The following is a 16,511-nucleotide window of genomic DNA, read 5'->3' on the forward strand; positions in this document are numbered from 1 at the left end:
AACTTGCCTTTGAGCAAGACCTGGTGATGTACATGCACATGGAAATTTGAGAAGCACTGGGCTAGTACATATGGAACACAATCCACATGGAGAAATTCTAAGTCTACACCAGCTGCTGGGAAATGAGCCACGTGGAGAAGGAACCGCTCTTTCCTCTCTCAGGCTCCAGGAGGCTAGACAAGGCCCCACCCAAGAGACTCCTGGCCACTTATCTGACTTCAAAGGTCAACTCCCTCTTAGCCCAAGAACCCGAAGTCCCCTGAAGGTGGGGCTCTCGGAGTGCTGAGCCCACCATGAGAAGACCCACCTTATCTGCAAAGTGGATGACAATGAAGGCGTTGTTGGACATGCGGGGTTTCTGGAAGTGTTGGCTGCCAGAGTGCCTGTCATAGAGCTTCTGAGTCCAGTTCTGGTCGGTTCCTTTGGGGACCTGTGGATTCACAAAATCAGGGGTTTTGCAAAGAGGAAAAAGGAAGTCAACAGTGGAGGCAGGGTGATGGAGTCTGCCAGGAAGTTGACCTCAATGAGGCTGGATTCAGCACTCAGACCTGGACCCTAACAGGATGTGGAAAGCAGACTCAACCATGGACACCTGGGATCCCACACTGCACGCTCTCAACATGCCCTGCGTGCTGGCTCCTGTGGTGTCTACAGGCGTGCACTGAGCCTCAGGGAACCTGCCGGTTGGCAGATGCTGGAAGAGCTGGGAGAGGACGAGGGTGGAGGCGAAGGTTACAAGAGCAGAATCACAACTCACGGGACAAATCTCAAGATGCTTTTTCGTTCTGGTGGGGCCAGTGACTTCAGGGTCATGAACACATCACCCCATCTCTAGTCCGAGCTCCTGTTCCCTCAGGCCAACTCCTGCAGCAGGATAGCTCGCCCTGTCTCATCTGAACACCAGTGTCCAGGCTCAGCTCAAGTCCTTTTCTCAAGCCTTTCTTGATCACCCTCGATCCCACTCTGGAATTCTTCCAGTTGAGTTCTTACTCACGCACTGTCCAACAGTGCTCGTCAGTTGGCTTTTGCGTCTTGTCTTGTCTCTATAAACTGTAAGTTTGTTGCACTTGAGAAATATGTCTTTTTCCTGCCCCTCAAAAACCTTAAAACTGGGTTCCAGCCACAAACTGGGTGTTAAGTACCTAGTGACTGAACTATGCAGTACTAATCTCTACCTCCCTCAAATTTACATTTAGAGATTTCACTCCATTAAGGATTTGAAAAGCAGCCTCTTTCCATATCTTTAGAGATAGCTTCGAAAGTGAAAACGCATCGTGCTTTGCTAAAAACAAAGCACAGAGCCACTCTGCCAACCTCTCAAATGATCGAAGATGATGGCACCTTGTCGAATGTGAGGGTACCCCTCCTTCATTCTTGAGCATCACTGCACACACCCCTTCCTCAGCTACGGGCCACCAACTGCCTTGCCCGTTCATTAGCTTAGACTGTACATGTGGATCAGGCAGGGCTGAAGGTGACCCTTCCACTAGCCATTTAAAAAGGGCTTTGTTTAGTAAATTAATAAAACCTGTGCATGTGAAAAATTGCTTACCCACTTGAAAACAAATTTCTCAAATACTTTGTAACCAAACAGATTTTTCTCAATATTCAACTTGGTGTAATTGGTACTGAATATCCAGTGTTAAGTGCCATAGGATTTTTAAGAAAACTTTTTCCTCAAGGAGGCTATTAATTGTGTTGGGCAGACAAAATAAAATATATTTAATTCAGCATTTTAAAATATATTGTTTCATATTTGTCTCCAAGCAGCTTGTGTTCAGAAACACCAGGTGGGGGGGAAGCAGGAGGCCAACCTGGCTGAGCTCCCAGGAGGCAAAGCTGGAGAAGAGAAGCAAAATAACCCAGACCTGGCAGCCCCGGGGCAGACAGGGCAGGAAGGGCGGGACCACGATGAGAAGTCCCACCCGGGTCAGCACCTGCATTTGCCAGTATCCAGCTCGTTTTGTCCATGAAACTGGACTTCTCAGCAGATTTCATAATCTACATATTCCCTAAATCAGACTCACGTGAATCAATGAGTTAAGCGAGGCCCGAAACCAAGGTCATATGTAAACATATTTCCTGACGAGGGTTGGTCTCTGTTCTCACTCTCATCCTTGACTAAAAATGAAGGCAAGCAGAAATTCACAGGAATGAAGAATCTCAGATAATGCTAAAAGCAAGTGTCCAGAGAGCTTATTGCCAGGCAGTTTTCTATACATTTTTGGTATATTAACTCATTCAATCCTGTGAACTAGGTATTAGTTTCTCAGTCATGTCCAACTCTCTGCAAAGCCCATGGAGTGTAGCCCACCAGGCTCCTCAGTCCATGGGCTTCTCCAGCCAAGGGTACAGGCATGCGTAGCCATTTCCTTCTCCGGGGATCTTCCCGACCCACGGACTGAACCTGGGTCTCCTGCATTGCAGGCAGATTTTTCACCATCTGAGCCACCAGGGAAGCTACTATACACATTTTACAGGTGAAGAAACAGAGCAGTTAGCTAACTTGCCCAAGGTCACACAGCTGGCAAGCAGCAGAGCTGGGGTTCAAGCCAGGACAGGCTGGTTGGTTGATGTGTTCCTCACTGTTTGGGCTTCCCTGCCTGATGACAGAGTTTTAAAGGAGCCAGCCACAAAGGCACGGTTAGGTGGGAAGCAGTCATTTCCAAAAATCTTTTCAATAAGTAGATTTAAAACAGGCATTGGAGACAGCAAGCAAATCTTGTATTTTGATAAAATCTAGATTGCGGTTATCAGTAGTGCTGGAATATGCAGCAAATCAAATCCTTAAAAAAAAAAAAAAAAGTATCTGCCAGCAGCTTCATGCACGCTTTCTTGCTCTCCCAAGGCACCGAGCCAGGAGCCTGGACTCCAGCTCTGCCTTCATCTAGGTGGGCACTGTCCCTCAGGAGGTGAATCCCTCTGACCTGCTCTGGGGCCACTGGTCACACCAAAGGTGAAGGCCACATCTAGATGAAACGTCTCAAATTGGCAAGTGTTGTAGAGATAAGAAGTAGATTTGTGGTTGCCTAGGGCTGTGGAGGAATGCAGAATTACTGCTAATGTATATCTTTAGGGGATGATGAAAATGTTCTGAAATTCATGGTTGCACAGCTCTGAATACACCAAAAAAAAAAAAAAAAAACCCAAAAAACCCACTGACTTGTGTATTTTAAATACAGAGTTGAATGGTTCATTAATTCTATCTTAATAAAGCTGTTAAAATATATTAAACCTCATTTTACTCTTTGCTACTGAAATAAAACAGAAAAAACTGGGGGGTGGGGAATGAAATAATCCTTGGACTTACTAAGTCCCTCATCCCCAACAGCCTGGGGTATAAAACCTGTGACCCAGGACAGCTTTTCACCAAGGTACTCCTGGAACCCTTGTAGGAAACTATGTCTGGCTGCCATCACTGGCCTGAGACATTGCCTGGAGCTAAAGCCTGCCCCAGCCCAGCAGCTGACAAGATCTGGTTGATAAGGAGCCCAAAGTCAGTTATCCCATGGCTGTTTCTTGTCCCCATCTTCCCGGGCCTGTGCCAGCAAGACAGCCTTCCTGGCCACCATCTTGCAACATCCCAGACCTCTGCGGGCTCCCTGATGACTCCCACCCCTGGTGACCTCTCAGTGGCCCTGCCCACACCAGCCCTGAATCCTCCTGTGATAGCTGGGCCTCCAGGACTCTGCTGTCCTAACAGCTCCAGGCAGAAGTGGCTCCTTCCTCCCCACCTGACAGCCGTCTCCTCCTTCACTTTCCCACCTTCACAAAACACCCCTTTCGCATGCTCAGCAAAATACTAATTCCAGACCAACCCAGAAGCAGAAGATATTAAGAAGAGGTGGCAAGAATACACATAAGAACTATACAAAAAAGATCTTCATGACCCAGATAATCATGATGGTGTAATCACCCACCTAGAGCCAGACATCCTGGAACATGAAGTCAAGTGGGCCTTAGCAAGCGTCACTGTGAACAAAGCTAGTGGAGGTGATGGAATTCCAGTTGAGCCATTTAAAATCCTAAAAGATGATGCTGTGAAAGTGCTGCACTCAATATACCAGACAATTTGGAAAACTCATCAGCAGCCACAGGACTGGAAAAGGTCAATTTTCATTCCAATCCCAAAGAAAGGCAATGCCAAAGAATGCTCAAACTACCGCACAGTTGCACCCATCTCACACGTTAGCAAAGTAATGCTCAAAATTCTCCAAGCCAGGCTTCAACAGTACATGAACTGTGAATTTCCAGGTGTTCAAGTTGGATTTAGAAATGGCAGAGGGACCAGAGATCAAACCGCCAACATCCACTAGATCATTGAAAAAGCAAGAGAGTTCCAGAAAAACATCTATTTCTGCTTTACGGACTACGCCAAAGCCTTTGACTGTGTGGATCACAATAAACTGTGGAAAATTCTTAAAGAGATGGGAATACCAGGACCACCTGACCTGCCTCTTGAGAAATCTGTATGCCGGTCAAGAAGCAACAGTTAGAACCAGACATGGAACAACAGACTGGTTCCAAATCAGGAAAGGAGTAAGTCAAGGCTGTATATTGTCACCCTGCTTATTTAACTTCTATGCAGAATATATCATGAGAAATGCTGGGCTGGATGAAGCACAGGCTGGAATCAAGATTGCCGGGAGAAATATCAATAACCTCAGAAACACAGATGACACCACCCTTATGGCAGAAAGTAAAGAAGAACCAAAGAGCCTCTTGATGAAAGTGAAAGAGGAGAGTGAAAAAGTTGGCTTAAAACTCAACATTCAGAAAACTAAGATCATGGCATCTGGTCCTATCACTTCATGACAAATAGATGGGGAAACAATGGAAACGGTTAGACACTTTACTTTCTTGGGCTCCAAAATCACTGAAGATGGTGACTGCTGCTGCTGTTGCTGCTAAGTCGCTTCAGTTGTGTCCGACTCTGTGCGACCCCATAGATGGCAGTCCACCAGGCTCCGCCATCCCTGGGATTCTCCAGGCAAGAACACTGGAGTGGGTTGCCATTTCCTTCTCCAATGCATGGAAGTGAAAAGTCAAAGTGAAGTCGCTCAGTCGTGTCTGACTCTTAACGGTGCCATTGCCTTCTCCAGAAGATGGTGACTGCAGCCATAAAATTAAGTGATGCTTGCTCTTAATTTAATTCATAGAAGAAAAGCTATGACCAAGCTAGACAGCATATTAAAAAGCAGAGACATTACTTTGCCAACAAAGGTCTATCTAGTCAAAGCTATGGTTTTTCCAGTAGTCATCTATGGATGTGAGGAGTTGGACTATACAGAAAGCTGAGCGCTGAAGAATTAATGCTTTTGAACTGTGGTGTTGGAGAAGACTCTTGAGAGTCCTTGGACAGCAAGAAGATCAAACCAGTCAATCCTAAAGGAAATCAGTCCTGAATATTCATTGGAAGGACTGATGCTAAAGCTGAAACTCCAATACTTTGGCCACTTAATGCAAAGAACTGACTCACTAGAAAAGACCCTGATGTTGGGAAAGACTGAAGGCAAGAGAAGAAGGGGACGACAGAGGATAAGAAGGTTGGATGGCATCACCAACTTGATGGACCTGAGTTTAGTAAACTCTGGGAGTTGGTGATGGATAGGGAGGCCTGGTTTGCTGCAGACCATGGGGTTGCAAAGAGTCAGACACGACTGAGGAACTGAAGTGAACTGAACTGAGACCAACCCAGCCACCCATTTTGTCCTTTCCCAGACCTGGGTGGCTGGCTGAGATCACACACCAACTTCCCTTCCCTTCATCAACTTCTGCTGGTAATTGAGTATAACTTAGTGCCAAAAAACAAAATTGAATTCTAGAGTGAACAGCACTTCTGTAGATTAAGACGCTGTGCCCAGATCGAAGGGGACTTCGACCGTGCCTTGACAGCACCTAAATACATCTCAGTCTCTGATGGTCTCGGACCTCACATCTCTGCACTTGGTATTCCTCGTCCCTCCCTGGAGGGCAGCCTGTCCCCACCTCCTCTGTTCTCCTCGAACTTCTAACCCTGCTGCCTCTCAGCAGATGCCCCATCTCCTCCGTCACAGGGAAGCAGGCTGCCAAGCAGGAAACCTCACATTCCCGCTCTACATTCAGAGACTCATCAGACCACAACGCCTGGGACCCTCCTCAGGGTAGGGAGCACTTCTCCTCCTGGTCGGCCTCCCGAGCACACACCCCTGCCTCCTGGGTACCAGGAGTGGCCCATCTGCCCTCTCCTGAATCCTCTCCAGCCCTCCCTCTCTCTCAGCTCCTCCTCAGGAGTTCAGACTCACCCCCTCCACTGCCTCACTCCTATTCGCTCCTCGTGTTACCCAAGTCAGACTTCTGCCCAGACAAGTCCCTAGAAACTGCTCCAACCAACAACTGGCTGTCACGTGCGGGGCCATGGAGGCCCTCACCCGCTGCCTCCCTCCTCAGCCAAAAGCTCTCGGCATCTCCTGGCCGTACAACTGCAGTGTGGCCATTGCTCTGCTGACTCCACGGTCTCTCTCCAGCTTACCTTTCACGGTTCTCAGGGAGCCCTGCTGAAAAGTCAGTCACATCCGATTGTGTCTCTCCCCCTCTTCACTCCCTTCCATCCCCCAGACACCTTCTCTGGGCAGGCGAGGCCAAGTCTCCCATTCTCAATGGTTCCTACTTCCCACCCTCGCCGGCCACCACCACAGGCCCGGGACAAACCAGACCATCTCAGGCTCTGCAAACACGACATTCCCTGTGCCCAGGGCACCTCTCCCCTCATGTGACCCCTGCTCACACAGCCGCTCTGGGGGCACTCCCCCCACCCCTGCCCTCTCATCTCAGTGTTTCCATTTCCCCGTCAGCTCAGGAGATGATCTTGTTGTTCGCCTGACCCCTCAGAGGCTCACTGAAGGGAACCTGGGGTTTGTCAGGCAGATGACTGTAGGAGCCGCTTGCCCTCCGTCCACCACAGGCTCTCAAGCTGCTCACAGCCAGCCACCCTGGGGCTGCATCTGGAGAAACCACAAGGCCTTGGTCTTCATCCAAAGTCAGCTCTCATGAGAGCAGGCTGGACCAGGTCAGGGGACAGCAGGTATTCAGTCAGCTCTCACGAGAGCAGGCTGGACCCGGTCAGGAGACAGCAGGTATTCAGTCAGCTCTCACGAGAGCAGGCTGGACCCGGTCAGGAGACAGCAGGTATTCAGTCAGCTCTCACGAGAGCAGGCTGGACCCGGTCAGGAGACAGCAGGTATTGACTCCCGAGTGCAGCCTGCTGTCCTTCTACTGCCTCAACAACAACATCATGACCAGGAAGGTCCATCCTCGCTGGCCCCTCAGGCTGGGCTCCATGGAACGAGAGGATCCCAGTCAGCAGGGCAGAGTCTGCCTCCCTGACTCAGGCCTGCCTCTGTCTCTCCAGCCTGAGACACTGTGCCTTCACCCACTGGAACTGCTTCTAGGGGTCAAGGTCTCATTTTCACAAAATTCCTGTTCAAACGCAAGTATGCCACTTATGAGAAAACACACACTGATGTCTCAATTCCTATCAGTCCTTGCTAGGTCGTTCCTCCAAGAGGAGGATTTATAAGTCAGACTTATTACAGTACAATTTCCATACAGCAAAACGCACCCTTTATAAGTGTACAGTTTCATGGCTTCTGACAAAAGCAATAACTATTGGTTAAAAATCCATCTATTAGAATTGCCTTATGATCCAGCAATCCCACTGCTGGGCATACACACTGAGGAAACCAGAAGGGAAAGAGACACATGTACCCCAATGTTCATCACAGCACTGTTTATAATAGCCAGGACATGGAAGCAACCTAGATGTCCATCAGCAGATGAATGGATAAGAAAGCTGTGGTACATATACACAATGGAGTATTACTCAGCCATTAAAAAGAAAACATTTGAATCAGTTCTAATGAGGTGGATGAAACTGGAGCCTATTATACAGAGTGAAGTAAGCCAGAAGAAAAAACACCAATATAGTATAATAACGCATATATATGGAATTTAGAAAGATGGTAACAATAACCCTGTGTACGAGACAGCAAAAGAGACACTGATGTATAGAACAGTCTTATGGACTCTGTGGGAGAGGGAGAGGGTGGGAAGATTTGGGAGAATGGCATTGAAACATGTAAAATATCATGTAAGAAACGGGATGCCAGTCCAGGTTCGATGCACGATACTGGATGCTTGGGGCTAGTGCACTGGGACGACCCAGAGGGATGGTATGGGGAGGGAGGAGGGTTCAGGATGGGGAACACATGTATACCTGTGGCGGATTCATTTTGATATTTGGCAAAACTAATACAATTATGTAAAGTTTAAAAAAAAAAATCCATCTATTAGGATTCTTCCAGTGGTCCAGTGGTTAAGAATCCACCTGCCAATGCAGGGGGCAGGGCTTCACTCCCTGGTTGGGAAGATCCCCCATGCCACAGAGCACCTAAGCTCGTGCACCACAACTTCTGAAGCCCGCACACCTGGGGCCCATGCTCCACAGCAAGGAAGCCACTGCAGTGAAAAGCCCGCTCACCCCAACTAGAGAGCAGTGCCGGAAGAGAAGGCCCATGCGCAGCAATGAAGACCCAGCACAGCCAAAAAAGAAATAAAAATTTTAAAAATCCATCTGTTACTAGATGCCGTATCCGACTACACTGAATGAGTCTGAATTCCCACCGCAGCTAAATCTCACAGAAAGTGGTTTCCACACCCTGGGCTCTTGCGTCAGTCCTATAATTTGGTGTTCGTCTTGCTTCCCCTGCTACAACTGACTTGGCGGCCAGTGAGGCTGCGTGTGTCACACTCACAGCACCACCCCCTATCTATCTCGATGTGCGCACAACTCCGTCCCCTGGGGACTAGCGGGAAACCCCAGCTTACCTCAGATCTCCCTTCTAAGGCACCTCAGGGACAGGGAAGCAAGCATGTAACAGAACCCCCTGGCCAGGTGCAGCTCAGCACTCTTTCTGACCTGGTGTGCCCTGCCCTTGAGGTCACTGTGCTGTCCCTGGGTCCTGCCCACAGCCCTCCATGGGCCCCTCGCCCAGGCCAGGCTCTTCCCAAGTACCATCCTGTCCCTCTTCACCCTTTGCTGGCTGGCAGGGAGACCCCTGTCCCTTCTCCTGAGGGCTTTCCCCTCAAGACCAGATATAAGTAGGTGCATAATATTGAGTTGGCCAACATTTCGTTACGGTTTTTCCATAAGATGTTACAGAAAAACTCAAATGAACTTTTTGGCCAAACCAATACCTTCTGGGGGTTTGGCAGGAGTTTGAGTTGGATACAGTCTGAAACTTAAATCCCCTAATCTTAAAAATTTGACCCAAACAAAAGGCACTATAGAGCATAAGGCAGAGACCATCCATACAGACATACAGACGCAGCTGGGTTTTATTTCCCCTCGGCTTCTGGAAAGTAGTACAGGCAGTGTGCACTCGGTAGGAAGAGACAGGAAGGTGTGGGGATCCGCTGCATCCGGAATACTCAAGGCCGCCAAGTCCAGGGCTCTGTGAGGGGCGCTTTCAAAACTGCTGCATGGCTGCACCCTGGTCCTCCCTGAGACCACTGCCTACTTTTCAGCCGCACCGCTAAGCCCTCCTCCACCACCCCCAGAACCACCAGCTCCCCAGCCCCGTGCTGCAATGGGCGTACCCCGCTCCCTCACCCAGGGGCTTGGGTCCCCCCGCCTCTGGACAGCAGCCTGAGGTCTCTCGCCGTGCAGTGACCAGTGTTCTCACCGCTGCAGCCTGACATTCTGGGGACACGCTCCCTTGGGCAGCGGCACCTCTGAGAACCTCAAACCAGGAGCCAAAACGAACCCACAAGTGACCTTGGCTTGCCTGCCAAAGGCAAGGTAGATCAAGGAAAATCAATAGGGCAGCTGCTGAATTCACAGACTCCGTCCCCCTGAGGCAGTGGGGGGTTCCTGTGAGAGGCCCGTGTGAGGAGAAAGGCGAGGACGGGCCCCGGGGGCTGCGGTCTGCAGCACAGTTAGCGCTTCATCGCAGAGCCAGGTTGAGCCGCCAGCTCAGAGCCTTGTCTGTCCTTGGACGTCACCGCTGGGTAAGGGAGGGAAGAGCCAGAGCCCTCCTGGAGCTGGGCCCAGGGGGCTGTGCTGGTTCAGAGGCCCAGAACTGGACGGAGGGCGTGGTTGGGGGTGTGGAGCTGGAGGAGGCTGCGGAAAGGATCACCAGAGGCGGAGGGGAGGGGAGCACGCTCACACCGAGTGCCAGAGGGGAGCCGCTGGCAGTGGACGCAGAACCGAGACAGTGAGGGAGGGGTGCACGCCAGGCGGGGGCGACTGGAGGGCCTGGGCTGCCCGAGCAGGGGCAAAGGGACAACTGTTCTATCACCTCTATCACAACCTCATGGGGGCGGGGGCGAGCCAACGCAGCCCCTGTCACCCCAAGGAACTACCTGTTCCTGAGTCTGACACCAGACCAAGTCCCCAGCTTTGAGAATGTGCTGAAAACCATCAGATAAAAGCACGCTGTGGATCTCAGTGTAGTTTCACTTTGTCTTCCACTGTTCTGTTTTCAGTCTTTCTCACTTTCAAAGGCAGTGAAAGTTTCTGGAAAGGAAATACCTGCTCCTCCCAAACCATCATGCCACAAGCCACTCTCCACAGCCCAGACATGGGAGGTCAGACAGTAAGAGCAACTGGGCTCTTCCCTTTCAACGCCGAGACCCAAGTGGCTTCTACACCTCTTAATTAGAGTTTCCACCCCTCAAGGAGTTGGCATACATTTACCATAATCGCCAAACACCAAATCAGGAGAAGTTTGGAAGACCATCAGATCCAATGCCCATCAATTCATAGAGCAGAAAACCAAAGGCCAAAGCAATCAGGTGACTGATAACATGGGAGTTCCCCTGCCCCACACGCCCAGGCCTGCCTGGTTCTCTCCACGCTGGCAACTCAGGGCTCCTCCTGTCATAGCAGGCAGTGTCCATGACAAGCTGCATGGGGGAAATCCACAGCTCTCACTTGCCACCAAGCCACATGGCTCCTGCCACTCACAAGCCACCTTGCATGGTAAAGACGATCCTGGGGTCTTGACCCCCCCTCTCCGGGATGCCTGTCTAGAAGTTGGGGTCCTTCCTCAGCACCTAGGAGATGTGGGGCACCAAATTCATACCACCATCACATCATGCCAATCCTTAACACCCAGCCGCTGCCAAAGACATTGTTCACCAATGTAGCAATACCTGCCAGTCACGCTCAGTGCGTTACCTGCTGGTACCTTTTAGTATGCAGAATAGACACCAAGGCTTCTCCCAGCAAACTAAAGGCCGACTAATCAGATGCAACTCCAGTCTTGAGATCTCACATGTTCCCTTGCACCACACAGCTGTCCTCTGCCCCCCAATCCCAAGCCTAGAATTGAACCGATTCAATGACATCATCAGTTTTACCTTACATTCTTCATCCAACAGGTCCAAGATGCCCAGCTTAGCTTCTATGAGGTCGATACAAGGCTGGTTATCATAGAAATCAATCAGGGTCCACGGGATCTGCTCCTTCATGTACTCCTCCTGCTCCAGCTTGAATACGTGCTAGCATAAAAAGCAAAAAGTCGGGTCAGTGAACTACAGACTCACCTTAACTTTTGACTCCCCTGAGCTTCAACCACATGGGTTCTGAGTCCCGGAGGATGGGATATACTCATCAGAAAGGCTTTGGGCACCAGCCACAGTCATGACTGCAGGAAAAAAAGGCCCAGTTGGGTGATCTCAGTCAAACTCAAAGGAAATTAACCCTGAATATTCATTGGAAGGACAGATACTGAAGCTGAAGCTCCAGTATTTGGCCACCTGATGCAAAGAGCTGATTCATTTGCAAAGACCCTGATGCTGGGCAAGACTAAGGGCAGGAGGAGAAGGGGATGACTGGACGGCATCACCAACTCAGTGGACATGAGTTTGAGCAAATCCGGGAGATAGTGAAGGACAGGGAAGCCTGGTGTGCTGCAGTCCATGGAGTTGCAAAGAGTCAGACGCAACTAAGCGACTGAACAACGACAAAGGTGATCTCACTCCCATGTGAGCCCTTCCCTAGGATGTCCTACTACTCACCTGCACTGTCACACCTCAACCAATCGCAAGAAGCCTCACAGGTGGCTTGTGATTGTTCAAATACCCCAGATGCTTGGGCTCAAAAAGAGTGGGAGTCAAAGCCAAGGAGAGGATCACTGACACTCTTGACTCAGCTGTCCCAATTCTGACCTCCTTCTGACCAGTGGGGAGTGCCTGCCTAGAGCTGGGGCACCCCAGGAAACCAAGGGCAGGTCAGGGTTGAGCAGGAGCCCACTGACCCTGGACGGAAGAGAAGTGGGCTGGGCTGTCTGTGACTCCCCCCACCACCCGACATCTCTGGGTCCAGAAAAACCTACTGAGTTGAACTGCTGCTGGAGCTTCTCATTGGCGTAGTTGATACAGAACTGCTCGAAGCTGTTCACCTCAAACGTCTCAAACCTACAGGACGGAAAGACCAAAGGACAAAGTAAGAGATGTCCCCATTTACCAAAGAGATCTCTGGGACTTCAGCAAGGCGGCCCTCATCCTCTGCTCCCTGCGGTTCTCGCCTTAACTCCAGCACAGAAGTCCCCTCTGCTCTTGAGACCGCTGTCACAGGTATCAGCACAATAGAGTCTTTAGAATCAAACAGGAGAGTAAGAATGTATGTCTTTTCACAACTAAAAAAAGTACTGACAGCAAGAAAATTTGGAAAAAGCAGGTGTAAGAAAAAGTCACCCACGATTCTGTCACTCATGCGAACCACATGAACACACCTGCCAATACAGGTAGACATAAGAGACGTGGGTTTGATCCCTGGGTCGGGAAGATCCCCTGGAGAAAGAAATGGTAACCCACTCCAGTATTCTTGCCTGGGAAATTTCATGGACAGAAGGGCCTGGCAGGCTATAGTCCATTGGGTATCAAAGAGTCGGACACGACTGAAGTGACTTAGCATGCACGCATGCATGTGTCCTTCCAGTGATTCTATTTTTGAAGAAAAGTAGAATTATATGTAAAATCATCCCTATATTTATCATTTAACTTCCCATTGGTTATTTAACAGTTTCCCATGCCGCTGTTCTTCAAAGACATCAGTTCTAACGTCTGCCTCGTGGACCGTCCTATGGATCAGAGATGCTGCTTTCAGCCTGAGACTTGCCCAGGAGCCCAGGCGAGGGAACCAGTGGGGCTAGAATTTAGCTGATGTCCCCTTCAAGTCTAGGAGGCAGCGTTTGCCCCAGAGGGATGCCTTTTTCCGATTCACACGAAGGCTCTTCCTGGGCTGGCAGTGCCCCATGCAGATGAATCGTAATGTAACCAGTCACCTATTGAAGGACATTCTGCTTCTTTCCCCAGTTTTTAGCTGCTATTGCTGCTGTGACAAATATTAGATATACATCTTTGAGTTCATGATTCTTAGGATGCTGTTCTAGAAGGAAAATTACCATGTCAGGATTTGTTTTCTTAAATGGTAGCAGCAGATTACCTTGCAGAAAGATGGAGCCAACTGATGCTATCACCCTGCCCTCACCCCAGCCTCCCAGTGTACGCAAGGGTCTCGTTCTCCTGATCCTGGTCAATAAGGTTGTCTTTAAATTCAGGTTTGAGGACTTCCCTGGTGGTCCAGTGGTTAAGAATCTGCCTGCCAATTCAGGGGACACGGGTTTGAGCCCTTTCCCATGTGGAATCAGGATGATTCCACATGCCATGGGGCTCCACATTACTGAGCCTGTACACTCCAGAGCCCAAGCTCTGCAAGAAGAGCTGCCGCGAGCTCTTCCCACCACAGTGAGAAGCCCACGCACCTCAACTGGAAAGCAGCCCCGACTCGCTGCAACAAGAGAAAGCCTGTGAGCAACAACAAAGACCAGTGCAGCCAAAAATACATAAAATTTTAAAAATTAAAAAACTTAAAAAAATTCATGTTTGACGTAGTTTATGTACAATAAGATGCACCGGTTTGGAAGATGTATTTCAATGAGGTTCTGATCAGTATTACACTACGTGTGTCCACCGTCACAAGCAGATACAGAGCATTTCTATCATGTCCATCACCCCCAAGTTGCCTCGTGCTCCAGTCAGCTCTGTCCCTCCTGCCCCTCACTGGGAGTATTAATGCATCACAGATCTTTGGTCAATAATATAAATTAACTTTTAAAAATCTTTGGCTAACTGTTATATGACAAATGTTTTTAAATTCTAATTTCTTTGACTATCGATAAAGCTCAAGATTTTTCTGTGGGTGTGAGTGTATGTTCTAGTTGTCCATATTTTGTGAACTGTTTGTGATTGGTGAAGTATTTCCTGGGTTTTAACTTTAAAAATGGACTTATTTGAGCTCCTTATACTTTAGATCATCAACACTGACATCAATTGCTCAACTGAAACGTTCATGATATGGCTGGATCACTGCTGGGGAAGGGGAGGCGGGTACACAGGTGAGACGCAGCATCACACAGCCAGGCACAGCCCCACCGGACGCCTTGTATGCTACACTTCTAGATTTTTCCAGGAGAAATGGGGAGAACTGGCAGGATTTGAAATTAAGAAATGAAAACTGAATTTCCATCTCAGAAAAATACTGTGATTTGTGGGAAGGTGTACAAGACTGAATGCAGGAGGTTGAATAAGGATTTATTATTGGAGTAATTATTTAGGGAAAATCCAGCTAGGGTATAGCTTAGGCTGGTGGTAGCCAAGTTAACAGGAAGGTTCTAAAGACATTAAGGAAGGCGGAGATGAGAGGACTTCAAACGACCAATGGTATGTGGAGTGAGAGTCAGTTATGTGACTGGATGGATGTGATCACCCACCAAGCTGGGAGCATGATAATAGCATCAGCAGCTTTAGCCACAATGAATGGGGCCCCCATGCTTGCAGAGCAAGGGCAGCAGGCTAAGCAGGCGAGAAAGGGCAGAAATCCAGGAGGAAGAGGAACCTTTTTCTCATTCACGCACCTGGCTGAATGAGCTGGCAGGGACCCTGTGAATGGGCATCTACAGAGCACCAAGTTCCAGAGGCTTCATGGGCTCACTGAATACCCACAATCAACAAGAGTTGGGGTCTCTCACTAATCCATCCTACTGCTGAAAAACCAAATAACCTGTCCAAAGTCAGAGAGTCAGGAGACAGAAGAGACAATATTTGAACCCAGAGAGAGTGATTTCTGAGAGCACAGTAACTCAGAAAGGAGTAAAAGTTCTGTTTAAGAAAGAAGGAAGGGGACTTCCCTGGTGGTCCAGGGGTTAAGTGTCTGCCTTGCAATGCAGGGGACTCGGGTTCGATCCCTTGGGTCAGGGAACTAAGATCCCACCTGGCTCGGGGCAACTAAACCCATGCATCTCAACTAAAACCTGGAGTGGCCAAATAAATATTATAAAAAGAAGAAGAAAGGGGACGCTGTGCACCCAGGGGTGTGTTGCTCCCTGGGAATGTTGCCTTAGAGATCTGGACAGGCTGGGCTTGTGAAAGGACCAACATGCCTTTGGCGAGAGATTTACTGCACTCTTGCTTGGAAGAAGAAGAGAAAAAACATAAAAAGAAATGGCTGGTTCAAAGTCCAAATTCTGATTTCATGTAAAATGTCCAGGTTGTTACAGGATTTTACAGCTCTCAGTCATGTTCAGACGACTGTGTTTTGTGTAGGTTGTTCAACAGTGTTGTGCCAGGGGTGGGAGGAAAGGCCAGCCTCACAGAAGGCGTTCATTTAGAAGGAAGCAACGTCAAGGATCCATACAACTTCCTGAATTTGTGTTCTTTCACAGAAATCCTCACCAGCTCAGCAATTCTCATCTACCAAGATAATGTAATGATGTTTAATTGTGTAAGGTATGCAATAGTGCTCTCCTATTTTGGTATCCATTTTTCAATAAAGTTTTAATTATTGGCATAAACGGGGCTGCCCAGGTGGCACAGTGGTAAAGAATCTGCCTGCAATGCAGGAGATCCAGCTTTGATCCCTGGGTTGGGAAGATCTCCTGGAGAAGGAAATGGCAACCCACTCTAGTATTCTTGTCTGGAAAATTCCAGAGGAGCCTGGTGGGCTACAGTCCAAGGGATCACAAAGAGTCAGACATGACTGAGCATGCACATACACACCTATGGGCATAAATAAATAAGAAGGAAAGGGAGAGATGACTAGGAAGGGCTGTGGGCAAGAAGATAACTTCCCAGAGAAGGAAGTGTCTGAGCACGTGGAGATGGGGAGAACAGAGAACACCAAAGAGGGACCTGGGCTCCGGGCACAGGCTTCAACCTTCAGAACCTTCACAGCATTGGCCTTCTCACTGTTAGTATGGGCAACTGAATTTTCTCAATCTTACATAGAATTATGCCAAACCTTCCAAACAGATTGTGCTCCCTAACCGCCGCTCCCCAGTAGAAATGTTGGAGCCACCCCTGATGGGTTAGGGGGGGTGGTGGTGGTAGAGAGGCAGCACCCTAAGCAGAAGGACCTGCAAAAATAAATGTGCCAACCATCCAACTGGGCTAGCTTGGTGCCCAGAACA

General features: G+C 49.1%; 1 protein-coding gene across 2 annotated transcripts in view; it reads right to left on the reverse strand.

The window, feature by feature from the left end:
• The window catches only part of MYO5B (myosin VB), a 334,782-nt gene that overhangs the window by 88,766 nt on the left and 229,505 nt on the right, over positions 1 to 16,511 (reverse strand). For both annotated transcript variants that reach the window (XM_027526146.1, XM_027526145.1), the window contains exons 11-13: positions 12,378 to 12,459; positions 11,401 to 11,541; positions 308 to 430 (exon numbers count right to left, since the gene is read on the reverse strand). In XM_027526146.1, the coding sequence (XP_027381947.1) occupies positions 308 to 430; positions 11,401 to 11,541; positions 12,378 to 12,459 (346 nt within the window). The remainder of the gene's footprint in view (positions 1 to 307; positions 431 to 11,400; positions 11,542 to 12,377; positions 12,460 to 16,511) is intronic.

The sequence above is a fragment of the Bos indicus x Bos taurus genome, chromosome 24 (genome assembly GCF_003369695.1).
Source record: "Bos indicus x Bos taurus breed Angus x Brahman F1 hybrid chromosome 24, Bos_hybrid_MaternalHap_v2.0, whole genome shotgun sequence".
Classification (NCBI taxonomy): Eukaryota; Metazoa; Chordata; class Mammalia; order Artiodactyla; family Bovidae; genus Bos; species Bos indicus x Bos taurus.